This window comes from Mirounga angustirostris, unplaced genomic scaffold (genome assembly GCF_029215605.1).
Source record: "Mirounga angustirostris isolate CCGP_5_RB_7025 unplaced genomic scaffold, mMirAng1.0.hap1 SCAF_5, whole genome shotgun sequence".
Lineage (NCBI taxonomy): Eukaryota > Metazoa > Chordata > Mammalia > Carnivora > Phocidae > Mirounga > Mirounga angustirostris.
Window position 1 is genome coordinate 33,813,659 of NW_026991713.1, and position 13,954 is coordinate 33,827,612.

Genomic DNA, 13,954 nt, shown 5'->3' on the forward strand with positions numbered 1-13,954 from the left:
AGCAATTAATATGCACAGAACAATTTTCATCAAATCGTGTTTTCTGCAACTATAATAAAGTATATAATAGAGTGCAACAATATTTCTTACCTCCAGTTTATTTCTTGAAGAAGTGGGTTTCCAGTGAGAGACAATTCATGAAGAGAATAGCATGCATCAAACCATCTAATGGCACTTGTAAGATCTACAGAAAATAAACAATAAAAATCATTACAGAAGATAGTAACAGAGAAAGAAAAATAATCACAAATCAATGACCATTTATTTATTGGTTAGGTAGTAAAGCGATAACAATTATTTATTTTGCAGAATACAGTATGCTTTTAGAAAGAGACTATGTTAAGAACACAGACTCTGGGGCACCTGGGTGGCTCAGTCATTAAGCGTCTGCCTTCGGCTCAGGTCATGGTCCCAGGGTCCTGGGATCGAGCCCCGCATCGGGCTCCTTGCTCCGCGGGAAGCCTGCTTTCCCCTCTCCCACTCCCCCTGCTTGTGTTCACTCTCTCACTGTGTCTGTCAAATAAAATCTAAAAAAAAAAAAAAAAATAGAACACAGGCTCTGCTGTTAGAATATATATTTCTCCCATTTAGCAGCTTTGTGAACTTATGCAAACCATACAATTGCTTTGTGATTCAGGCTCATTACCTATCTTATTGGGTGAGGGTTAAATGAGGTAATATGTGTAAAGGGCTTAGAACTGTTTGTGCCAGATTGTTAGCACAAAATCTGAAGAAGTGAAATCTAAAGCAATAAGATAAGTGGTAAAGTTGAACACATACATAAATAGAGTTACATAGACCTACTTTACTTTCAAAAGTAAGAATAGTAGGTCAATCTAGTGTACATTACAGAGTAATTTATATTGAATTGTTCTCCCACAGAAAAATATCATAAAACTAGACAATATATAGGAAGCACCTGTTTTTTAAAACCTGACTCTGCGAGATGGGAAACATACCTGGTGAGCCTACAACCACAGTGGTTTTCTGTTTGAAAGCAGTTTACTTCAGAGCGGTAAAGACCAAATAAAGAAGCTCTTTTGCTGAGTGAGGAGACAAAGATTAGAATAAGCTGGAATTTATGATGAAAAATACTGAGAAGGAGCTGTGTGTTTATATGTTGTGAGGAGGGAATTGGGGGAAGAAGTCTCTGTGAAGATTTACCACAGATTTACCACAGGTCCATGGACAAGTGTGAGGTGTCACACACACACAGAAAGATTGAAAATCCTAGCAGAGATCACCAACTGTAAGGCTGAAAGCTGAATGATGACACTAAGTTCATGTAGCAGCAAAAGATATTGGAGTCAACCCAGACAAAATGAGACCTAACTGAGTATCTCACAGATTGAGCTACAATCCAGAAAGACTATGCAGTAGGAGGAACACAATGCCGTGGGGTAGGGGCATGCACTAAGAGTTGAAAACTACAATAGCTTGTCCTAAGAGAGAACGAAATTAAAGAAGACAGAAAAAAAAAATTACCCATAAATGCTTCAACTGCCTGCCAGAACTGAACGTAACTGCCTTTAAAAGGAAGACAATTTCCAGACTCACTAAACTGTATTATATACAATGTTCAATATATAATTAAAAATTATTAGACATATCAGGGCACCTGGGTGGCTCAGTCAGTTAAGCATCTGCCTTTGGCTCAGGTCATGTCCTCAGGGTCCTGGGATGGAGCCCTGCATCAGGCTCCCTGTTCAGTCAGGCTCCCTGTACAGGGGGGCTCCCTGTTCAGCTTCTCCCATTCCCTCTGCCCCTCCACCCTGCTTGTGCTCTCTCTCTCTAATAAATAAAATGTTTTAAAAAATTACTAGACATATCAAACAAAACAGATTTTACTTCAGACAAAACACACTTTAAAACAAAGACTGTAATAAGAGACAAAGAAGAGTGTTACATAATGATAAAAGGGGTAAATCCAACATGAGGATATAACATTGTAAATATTTATGTACCCAATGCAGGAGCACCTAAATATTTAAAGCAAATATTAACAGCCTTAAAGGGAGAAATAGACAGCAACACAATAATCATAGGGGACTTTAATATTCCATTTACATCAATGACTAGATTATTGATAACTGATGTATCCTATACATCAATATATAGAATAGAAAGAAAATCAAGAAGGAAACATCAGTCTTAAACATGTTAGACCAGATGGACTTAAGAAATCATATCAAACATCTTTTCCAACACAATGATATGAAACTAGAAATCAATTACAAAAAGAAAATGAAAATTCACAAATATGTGGAGATTAAACAACATACTATCAAACAAGCAATGTTTCCAAGAAGAAATCAAGAGAAATTAAAAAATACCTTGAGACAAATGAAAATGTAAATGTAACATACCAAACTTTATGGGATGCAGCAAAAGCAGTTCTAAGAGGGAAGTTCACAGTGATAAATGCCTACCTCAAGAAATAAGAAACATCTCAAATAAACAATCTAACTTTAAACTTCAAGAAACCAGAAAAAGAAGAACAAAGGAAGTCCAGAGTTATTAGAAGGAAGAAAATAACAAAGATTGGAGCAAAAATAAATAAAATAAAGACTAAAAATACAATAGAAAAGATCAATAAAGCTAAGAGCTGATTCTTTGAAAAGACAACAAAATGGCAAACCTTAGCCAGACTCAGCAAAAAAAAAAAAAAAAGAAGAAGAAGAAGAAGGAGAAGGAGGACGAGGAGGATGCAAATAAATAGAATCAAAAATCAAAGAAATGTTACAACTTTTACCACAGAAATACAAAGGATCGTAAAAGACTACTAGGAAAAATCATATGCCAAAAAATTGGGACAACCTAGAAGAAAAGGATACATTCCTAGAAACACACAATCTACCAAGACTGAATCATGATGAAATAGAAAACTGAACAGATCAATTACTGTAAGATGACTGAATCATCTTAATCAAAAACCTCCCAAGGAACAAAAGTCCAAGATCAGACAGCTTCACTGGTGAATTCAATAAAACATTCACAGAAGGATTAATACTAATCCTTCTCAATCTCTTCCAAAAAATAAAAGAGTGGGAACTCTTCGAAACCCATATTATGAAGCCAGCATTACCCTGATACCAAAACTAGACAAGAACACCACAAGAAAATTATAAGCCAATATTCCTGATAAACATAGATATGAAAAATGCTCAGCAAAATACTAGCAAACTAAATTCAATAATATATTAAAAACACATCACCATGATCAAATGGGATTTATCAACATCCACAAATCAGTCAATGTAATATACCACATTAAAAAAATGCAGAATAAAAATCCATATGACTATCTCAAACAATGCAGAGAAAGCATGTGACAAAATTCAGCATCCACTTATGATAAAAATGCTCAATGAAGTGGGTATAGAGAGAATGTATCTGAACATAATAAAGGCCATATATAACAACCCCACAGCTAACCAGCTAACATCATCCTTAATGGTGAAAATGTGAAACTTTTCCTCCAAGATCAGGAATAAGACAAGGATGCCCACTATCACAACTTTATTTGACATAATTTTGGAAGTCCTATCTAGAGCAATTACACAAGAAAATAAAATAAAAGGTATCCAAATTGGAAAGGAAGAAGTAAAACTGTAGCTATTTGGAGATGACATGATATATAGAAAATCTTAAAGACTCAATCAAAAAACTGTTAGAACTAATAAATTCACTAAAGTTGTAGGATACACAATCAATACACAAAAATTTGTTGGGTTTCTTTACACTAATGAGCCATCAGAAAAAAAATTCAGAAAACAATCTTATTTATAATTGCATCAAAAAAAAAAATATCTAGGAATAAATTTAACCAAAGAGATGAAAGACCTATATATTGAAAACTACAAGATATTAATGAAAAGAACTGAGGAAGACAAACAAATGGAAAGATATGCCATGTGCTAGATTGGAAGAATTAATATTGCTAAAATGTCCATACCACTCAAAGCAATATATTCAGTGCAATCCCTATCAAAATCCCAATGGCATTCTTCACAGAAATAGAACAAATAATCCTAAAATTTATACAGAACCACAAAGGACTCTGAATACTCAAAGCAATCTTGAGAAAGAACAAAGCTGGAGGCATCATGCCCCTTGATTTCAAACTATACTACAAAGCCACAGTAACTAAAACAGTATGGTATCAGCATAAAAACAGACATAGAGATCGATGGAACAGAGACCCCAGAAATAAACCTACACATATATGTTTAATTAATTTATTGACAAAGGAGCCAAGAATATACAATGGGAAAGAATAGTCTCTTCAATAAGTGATGTTGGGAAAACTGCACAGTCACGTACAAAACATGAAACTTGACCACTGTCTTACAACATACACAAAAATTAACTCAAAATGGATTGAAGACTTGAACATAAGATCTGAAACCATAAAACTCATAGAAAAAAACTCCTTGACATGGGTCTTGGATGATTTTTTTATCTAACACCAAAAGAAAAGGCAACAAAAGTAAAATAAACAAGTGGAACCATACCAAACTAAAAGCTTTGCACAGCAAAGGAAACTATGAACAAAATGAAAAGGCAACCTACTGAATGGGATAAAACATTTGCAAATCACATGTCTGATAAGGGTAAGGGTCTAATTTCCAAAATTTATAAAGAACTCATACAACTCAGTAGCAAAAATCCAATCTGATTAAAAAAGGGGCAGAAGATCTGAATAGACATTTTTCCAAAGAAGACATACAGATGGCCAACAGGCACATGAAAAGATGTTCAAAATCATTAGTCATCAGAGAACTGCAAATTAAAATCACAACAGGGTATCGTTTCACATCTGTTAAGATAATTATTATCAGAGGCGCTTGAGTGGCTCAGTCGTTAAGCGTCTGCCTTCAACTCAGGTCATGATCCCAGGGTCCTGGGATCAAGCCCCGCATCGGGCTCCCTGCTCAGCCAGGGGTCTGCTTCTCCCTCTCCCACTCCCCCTGCTTGTGTTCCCTCTCTCGCTGTGTCTCTCTCTGTCAAATAAATAAAATCTTTAAAAAAAATAGCTATTATCAATAAGACAAGAAATAACAAGTGTTGGCAAGGATATGGAGAGAAGGGAACCCTCTCACACTGTTGGTGGGAATGTAGATTGGTACAGCCATTATGGAAAATAGATAGAGGTTCCTCAAAAAATTAAAGATAAAACCACCTTATGATCTAGCAATTCCACTTCAGGTTATTTATTTAAAGAAAAAAAACTCCACTGACTTAAAAAGTTATATGTACCCCCATGTTCATTCATTACAGCATTATTTACAATAGCAAAGATTTGGACACAACCTAAATGCCCACTGATGTGTGAATGGATAAAACAATTGTGTTTTTAGATGTACAATGGAATATTATTCAGCCATAAAAAAGAATGAAACCTTGCCATTTGTGACAATATGGATGGATCTCAAGGGCATTATGCTAAGTGGAATAAGTCAGAAAAAGACAAATGCCATATGATCTCTCTTCATATATGGAGTCTAAAACAAAACAAAAAGCAAGCTCAGAACTTGGATGAATTGTTTTTTTATTTGTTTAAATAAACTGATTGCAAGATATGTTTGTCATGTAAATGCCTGTTTAACTCCAGAAGCAAAGAATAACATTTTAGCAACCAAGCAGAACTACTTAGAAAGACGACTCTATAGGATCAAAATTTGGAAGAAAATTTCTAGTTCTAATTAACACTGTATGTACCATTATTTAGGAATTAGCACACATTCTTGCAACCAGAGAACCTTTGAACTAAATGTCCTCTGTCTCCTTTGCTATGGTACTTGAACTATCTATCTGTACTCTCTGGAACTGTGCTATGTATATAAACTGTACAGATCTGTTTGAAAGACTTATTGTTTTAGTCATTTCAAAGTTTTCCCAATGATCTGCTAACAGAACTGAAGTTGTCCTTGGTAATATGGCTGGTTTTGTTTTCAAATATATTAAGTTGTTCATTTTCAAAAATACCACTTCCATCACCTGAGTGGACTGTTGCCTTATGGAAGCTAATTTTGTCCAGAGAGAAAACGAAAGGCCTTGAGGAAAAAAGCCTTTGGGACCCAACAGCCAGATCCGTGAAGAATATCAGGAAGCCAAGGTGACTGCAGTGAAATGATAGGAAGGGAATGGGGGTGTAGTAGAAGCCAAGGTTTGAGAGGACTCTGCTATTCATCTGCATGTATATGCAATGAATACCTCTAGGGAGCCCTGACCAGCTAGTAACTTTGGCTGCTGCTGGGGAAGCAAGGCTAAGGAGACTTTTCCCTGAATTCCTTTTTGAATCTTTAGAATCTTGATCCATGTGTTGCTTTTTTAAAATTTCTAATTAAATAAAGCATCTCATAAAATAATTACTAAACATATAAAGAAATAGGAAAGTATGATCTATCATTAGCTCAGTTAATAGAAAAACATTTAATAGAAACTCATCCCAAAGTAAGTCAAAGGTAAATCAAATATTTTGAGACACCAAAGTAATTCAATGATGAAAAAAGCTTGTTCAACAAATGTTGCTGGAACAAGGGATATCCATATTAAAAACTAAACTCATTCTCTACTTCATACCATTCATAAAATAATTTGACATGGATCATAGACAGACTTAAAGGTAAGAACTAAAAGTACAAAATTTTTATAAGAAAGCAAGAAAATTTATAAAATCATCTTCTCAAATGGGAGGTAGAAAAATATTACAAAGGACACAGAGTGAACAATAACTACTAAAAATAATAAATTAAACTTCATCAAAATTGAAAACTTCTGCTCATCTGAAAATACCATTAATAAAAATTCATGGTTATAGAGAGACCAGGAAAAATATTACAAAACATATATCTAACAAAGAATTACATCCAGAATATACAAAGGACTTATACATATCAATAAAAAAAGGGCAAATAACCAATAAAAATGGTAAGACATTTGAATACACACAAAAGAATATGTAAAAATCATCAATAAATAAGAATGTAAAAAGGCTTAATATCGTTATTCATCAGGGAAATGTAAACTAAAACCATAATGAGATAACACAATTGAAATATTAAACATCCTCTAGAATGCAGCAGTTGAAACTCCAGTACATTGCTGGTGTAAAATGTTTTAACTATTTTGGCAAACTTTTTTTCAGTTTCTTACAAACATATACCTACTCTATTGTCCGGCAATTACACTCTTACACATTTATCCCACAGAAATAAAAACATGTCCACAGAAAGATTTATATAAGAATTTCCCCCGGAAATTCCATTAAAAATCATAGCAGCCCCAAATCGGAAAGAATTAAAATATTGATCAACAGGAAAATGGACAAAGTGTGATATATTCATACAATGGACTACACCTCAGCCAAAAAAAAAAAAAAAAAGAAAGAAAGAAGAAACAACTGATACAGTGGAATGTCACATGAATGCTAAGAAAGCCAGAGGAAAGAGAACATACTGTTTGATCAAATTAATATAAAAATACAAGAGTCAAGTTAATCTATGGTGACAAATTTAGAACTATGGTTGTCTCCATGAGGGGACTGACTGAGAACTGGGATGGGTAAATTTAGGGAGGGACTGGCCATGTAAATCAGTTAATCATTCTTTAATTTAATAAACTTTTAATGGGTGTTTATACATGTTAGAAGTCAACAAGTTAGACAAATTACTTTACTCATCTTCATTAGGCTATTTATTTCATAGGTAAAAGATACATGAATTTCAAATAAAAATATAATTGTGGTATGTGCCCAGGTCTACCAGAAAGATATGGAAATAATATGATTTTATTTTTTTTAAGATTTTATTTATTTATTTGACAGAGAGAGAGAGCACAAGCAGAGGGAGCAGCAGAAGGAGAGGGAGAAACAGGCAGGACCCTGGGATCATGACCTGAGCCAAAAGCAGACACTTAACCGACTGAGCCACCCAGGAGTCCCAATAATATGATTTTAAAAGTGGAAGGAAATTTAATTGGATGATTTCACCATGCCTTTGAAGGAATTCAGAAATTGCCACCCCAATATACAGCATATTGACTATTTTGAGTTAAAGGCATTTAAAAAACAGATACAAGAAGGACATTGTGACCTTCCTTTTTTTTCTTACAAGCAAGAGATGAAATGCCTGAAAGATATCCTCCCTGTATTAGAAGGAAAGAGATATTCTCATCAAAAGGATAGGAAGTAGAGGGCAAGAGAAATACATACAAACAAACTTGAAAAAAAAACAAAAAACAATGACAAGTTGTATTCTTTACTTCTAAATCTGCCTTGTATCAGTTTAATTCTTAGGCCTAGCCTAAGATCTTAAGAGGATACAGGAAAAATCTTTCCTCCTCTACACCTTATTGTATAGGTATGTTCTTTGTAAATACCACTAACACATCTATCCAAAACAACTCCCTTACCACATTTGGAAAAGAAACTCAGAAGCTCATTACATACTTTTTAAAAATTATGTATTGTTCTAAACTTACCAGAAAGACAATTGTTGCTGACATCTAGTTTTTCCAAAGAAACAAAATGAAAAAGTGGTATGATTTTTGTCAAGCTGAAAACAAAGAAATTCATAAAAATTTTAATTAGGGATATCCTTATTATTGATGTAACTATATAGTAACATTTATATAACACAATTATGTAATGATATGTAATTATATATAATTTTATATACAATTGTATTTGTATAATAAAATACAATTATAACATTAACAGTACTAATTAAAAATGTATAAATTATAAAATTCCAACTATTTATTCTATACTGGAAGATTTATATTCATTTCTAAAGAGAAATTACAATGGACTATCAATTTCAATGACAAATATCATGCAGTTTAATGTGTAGTGGCTATTTAAATAAAAATAAGTACATTTTTTGGTTGTTACTGTTTTTGTATAAGGCCAAATTTACAGAGAAATTTTTTTTTTAAGATGTTACTTATTTTTTGACAGAGAGAGACATAGCAAGAGCAGGAACACAAGAAGGGGGAGTGGGACAGGGAGAAGCAGGCTTCCCGCAGAGCAGCGAGCCCAATGTGGGACTCCATCCCAGGACCCTGGGATCATGACCTGAGCCGAAGGCAGACGCTTAATGACTGAGCCACCCAGGCACCCAACAGAGAATTTATATTATCTATATAATTTTCCTGGCTCAAACACATAACTTAAGCCACTAAGAGGTAAAAATATAAAGAAAAACATTTTTCACTTTTTGACAGCATAACAGCTTAGTTACTAATTTTGTTTTAATTCAAAAAAAAATTTTTGGGTTTTGGAGCAAGATGGCAGAGGAGTAGGAGAACTAAATTTCCTCTGGTCCCAGGAATTCAGCTAGACAGGGATCAAACCATTCTGAACACCTACGAACTCAACAGGAGATTGAAGAAAAGAATAGCAGCAACTCTCTGAACAGAAAGGCAACCACTTTCTGGAAGGTAGGACGTGCGGAGAACTGAATCCAAGGCTATATTCGGGAATATAGATGGTGGGGGAGGGGGCCTCCATCAGCTGCTACTGGCAAGTGATAGAGCAGCAGAGCACAAAATCAGAACTTTTAGAAGTTGGCTCCACTGAGGGATGTCGCTCCGGTGGCTAAGCGGGGGTGGAACCCTCTCTGGGACAGTGTGGTCTCAGGACCCTGGGGGTCACAGACAGACCGGGGGTGCCTGAGTGTGGCAGAGCTCCTAGGGATCGGAGCGGGGAAGCCAGCTGCAGAGATGGAGTCAAGGCGCGGGCTCTGAGCTCGGGGTTGCCATAAACTGTGATCCGCGGCACAGTCGAGCCACTGCTCCTCCAGCAGGGACCCAATAAGTGGCAGATCCGGGGAGACTCCCCTTCTTCCCCTGGGAGGAGCAGCGCAGGAGTGCACCACAGGGATCTGCTGGGTTTGGAGACTCCACACCGAGTCAGGTGCCAGAGATAGAAATGCTTGGTCACAGGCCGGGTGAGCACGGAGTGTGGCCAGAGACCAGGGAGACGGGAGGGACTGACTGCTTTTCTCTGGGGGTGCACTGAGGAGTGGGGCCCCGAGCTCTCGGCTCCTCAGGGCGGTGATTGGGAGGCCGCCATTTTCACTCTCCTCCTCCAAAGCTGTAGGGAAAGCTCGCAGGGAACAAAAGATCCGGAGAGCAAACCCAAGCAGATTACTTAGCCCGACAGGGCAAGGGCGGGGCAATTCCGCCTCCAGCAAAGACATTGGAAAACCACAGTAACAGGCCCCTCCCCCAGAAGATCCGCAAGAAGAGCCAGCCAAGACCAAGTTTACCGATCAATGAGAACAGCAGAACGCCAGCACTAGAGGAATACTGCACATAGAATTCATGGCTTTTTTCCCCCCTGATTCTTTAGTGTTTCAAAGTTAATTTTTTTAATTTTCTTTTTTTCTTTTACTATTATTTTTGAATATTTCTTTTTCCCTTTCTCAACCAACATCTTATCAATCCCTTTTTTAAAAATCATTTTTATTTTTCATTTTTAGAGTCATATTCTATCCCTTCATAGTAGTTAAACCTATTTTTGGTATATATATAAGATGTTCTCTCTTTAAAATTTTGGGATACAGTTGTTTCTAACAGACCAAAATATACCCTAAATCTCTAGTGTATGGCTTTCTTCTAGTCTCCTGCCTGATCACATTCTCTCCCTTTTTTTTTTTTTTAATTTCTCTTCTTTCTTTTTTCAACCACCTTCTTATCAATTCCTTTTATAAAATCTTTTCTAATTTTCACCTTTACAGTCATATTCCAACCCTTCATCATATATACCCTTATTTTTGTACATATATAAGTTTTTCTTTCTTTAAAATTTTGGGAGGCACTTTCTTCTAACAGACCAAAATACACCCAAAATCTAGTGTGGCACTGATCTATTCACCAGCCTGATCATATTTGACCATATTCTTTTTTTTTTAATCTTTTTCTTTTTCTTTTTTTCCCTTTTCTTTCTTTCCCTTTCTTTTCCCCAGTTTCAGGTCTCTTCCGATTTGTTTAGTGTACACTTTTCTGGGGTCATTGTTACCCTGTTAGCGTTTTGTTCTCTCATTCATCTATTCTCCTCTGGACAAAATGACAAGACGGAAAAAATCACCTCAAAAAAAAAAAAAGAACAAGAGGCAGAACCAACTGCCAGGGACCTAATCAATACAGACATTAGTAAGATGTCAGAACTAGAGTTCAGAATGATGATTTTAAAGATACTAGCTGGGCTTGAAAAAAGCATGGAAGATATAGAGAAACCCTTTCTGGAGAAATAAAAGAACTAAAATCTAACCAAGTTGAAATCAAAAAGGCCATTAATGAGATGCAATCAAAAATGGAGGCTCTAACTGCTAGGATAAATGAGGCAGAAGAGAGAATTAGTGATATAGAAGACCAAATGATGGAAAATAAAGAAGCTGAAAAGAAGAGAGATAAACAACTGAGAATTCGACAGATAAGCGATACCATAAGATGAAACAATATTAGAATAATTGGGATCCCAGAAGAAGAAGAAAGAGAGAGAGGGGCAGAAGGTATAATGGAGCAAATTATAGCAGAGAACTTCCCTAACTTGGGGAAGGAAACAGGCATCAAAATCCAGGAGGCATAGAGAACCCCCCTCAAAATCAATAAAAATAGGTCAACACCCCAACATCTAATAGTAAAACTTACGAGTCTCATAGACAAAGAGAAAATCCTGAAAGCAGCTCGGGACAAGAGGTCTGTAACCTACAATGGTAGAAACATTAGACTGGCAACAGACCTATCCACAGAGACCTGTCAGGCCAGAAAGGACTGGCATGATATATTCAGAGCACTAAATGAGAAAAATATGCAGCCAAGAATACTATATCCAGCTAGGCTGTCATTGAAAATTGAAGGAGAGAAAAAAGCTTCCAGGACAAACAAAAACGAAAGGAATTTGCAAACAAGAAATATTGAAAAGGGTCCTCTAAGCAAAGAGAGAGACTAAAAGTAACATCGACCAGAAAGAAACAGAGACAATATACAGTAACAGTCACCTTATAGGCAATACAATGGCACTAAATTCATATCTTTCAATAGTTACCCTGAATGTAACTGGGCTCAATGCCACAATCAAAAGACACAGGCTAGCAGACTGGATTAAAAAACAAGACCCATCGATATGCTGTCTGCAAGAGACTCATTTTACACCCAAAGACACCTCCAGATTGAAAGTGAGGGCGTGGAAAACAATTTACCATACTAATGGACACCAAAAGAAAGCTGGGGTCGCAATCCTTATATCAGACATATTAGATTTTAAACCAAAGACTGTAATAAGAGATAAGGAAGGACACTATATCCCACTTAAAGGGTCTATCCAACAAGAAGAGCTAACAATTGTAAATATCTATGCCCCTAACATGGGAGCAGTCAATTATATAAGCCAATTAATAACAAAAGCAAAGAAACACATTGACAACAGTACAATAATAGTAGGGGACTTAACACCCCCTCACTGAAATGGACAGATCATCTAAGCAAAAGACCAACAAGGAAATAAAGACCTTAAATGACACATTGGACCAAATGGACTTCACAGATATATTCAGAACATTCCATCCCAAGCAACAGAATACACATTCTTCCTAGTGCCCACGGACATTCTCCAGAATAGATCACATCCTAGGTCACAAATCAGGTCTCAACCAGTACCAAAAGACTGGGATCATTCCCTGCATATTTTTGGACCACAGTACTTTGAAACTAGAACTCAATCACAAGAGGAAAGTTGGAAAGAACTCAAATACATGGAGGCTAAAGAGCATCCTACTAAAGAATGAATGGGTCAACCAGGAAATTAAAGAAGAATTTAAAAAATTCATGGAAACAAATGAAAATGAAAACACAACTGTTCAAAATCTTTGGGATGCAGCAAAGGCGGCCCTAAGAGGGAAGTTTATAGCAATAGAAGTTTCTCAAGAAACAAGAAAGGTCTCCAATACACAACTTAACCCTACACCTAAAGGAGCTGGAGAAAGAGCAGCAAATAAAGCCTAAACCCAGCAGGAAAAGACAAATAATAAAGATCAGAGCAGAAATAAATGAAATAGAAACTAAAAGAACAGTAGAACAGATCAACGAAACTAGGAGCTGGTTCTTTGAAAGAATTAACAAGATTGATAAACCCCTGGCCAGACTTATCAAAAAGAAAAGAGAAAGGACCCAAATCAACAAAATCATGAATGAAAGAGGAGAGATCACAACCAACACCAAAGAAATACAAACAATTATAAGAACATATTATGAGCAACTATATGCCAGCAAATTAGATAACCTGGAAGAAATGGATGCATTCCTAGAGATGTATCAACTACCAAAACTGAACCAGGAAGAAATAGAAAACCTGAACAGACCTATAACCACTAAGGAAATTGAAGCAGTCATCAAAAATCTCCCAACAAACAAAAGCCCAGGGCCAGATGGCTTCCCAGAGGAATTCTACCAAACATTTCAAGAATTAATACCTATTCTTCTGAAACTGTTCCAAAAAACAGAAATGGAAGGAAAACTTCCAAACTCATTTTATGAGGCCAGCATTACCTTGATCCCAAAACCAGACAAAGACCCCATCAAAAAGACGAATTACAGACCAATATCCCTGATGAACATGGATGCAAAAATTCTCACCAAAATACTAGCCAATAGGATCCAACAGTACATTAAAAGGATTATTCACCACGACCAAGTGGGATTTAACCCTGGGCTGCAAGGTTGGTTCAACATCCTCAATTCAATTAATGTGATACAATACATTAATAAAAGAAAGAAGAACAAGAATGATATGATCCTCTCAATAGATGCAGAAAAAGCATTTGACAAAGTACAGCATCCTTTCTTGATCAAAACTCTTGACAGTATAGGGATAGAGGGTACATACCTCAACATCATAAAAGCCATCTATGAAAAACCCACAGCGAATATCATTCTCAATAGGAAAAAA

At 36.0% G+C, this 13,954-nt stretch overlaps 1 protein-coding gene across 1 annotated transcript in view; it reads right to left on the bottom strand.

The window, feature by feature from the left end:
• LRRIQ1 (leucine rich repeats and IQ motif containing 1) overlaps positions 1-13,954 on the bottom strand; it is a 202,637-nt gene that overhangs the window by 127,244 nt on the left and 61,439 nt on the right. The window contains 2 exon segments of the mRNA XM_064590239.1: positions 91-184; positions 8,485-8,558. Coding sequence (XP_064446309.1) covers positions 91-184; positions 8,485-8,558 — 168 coding nt within the window.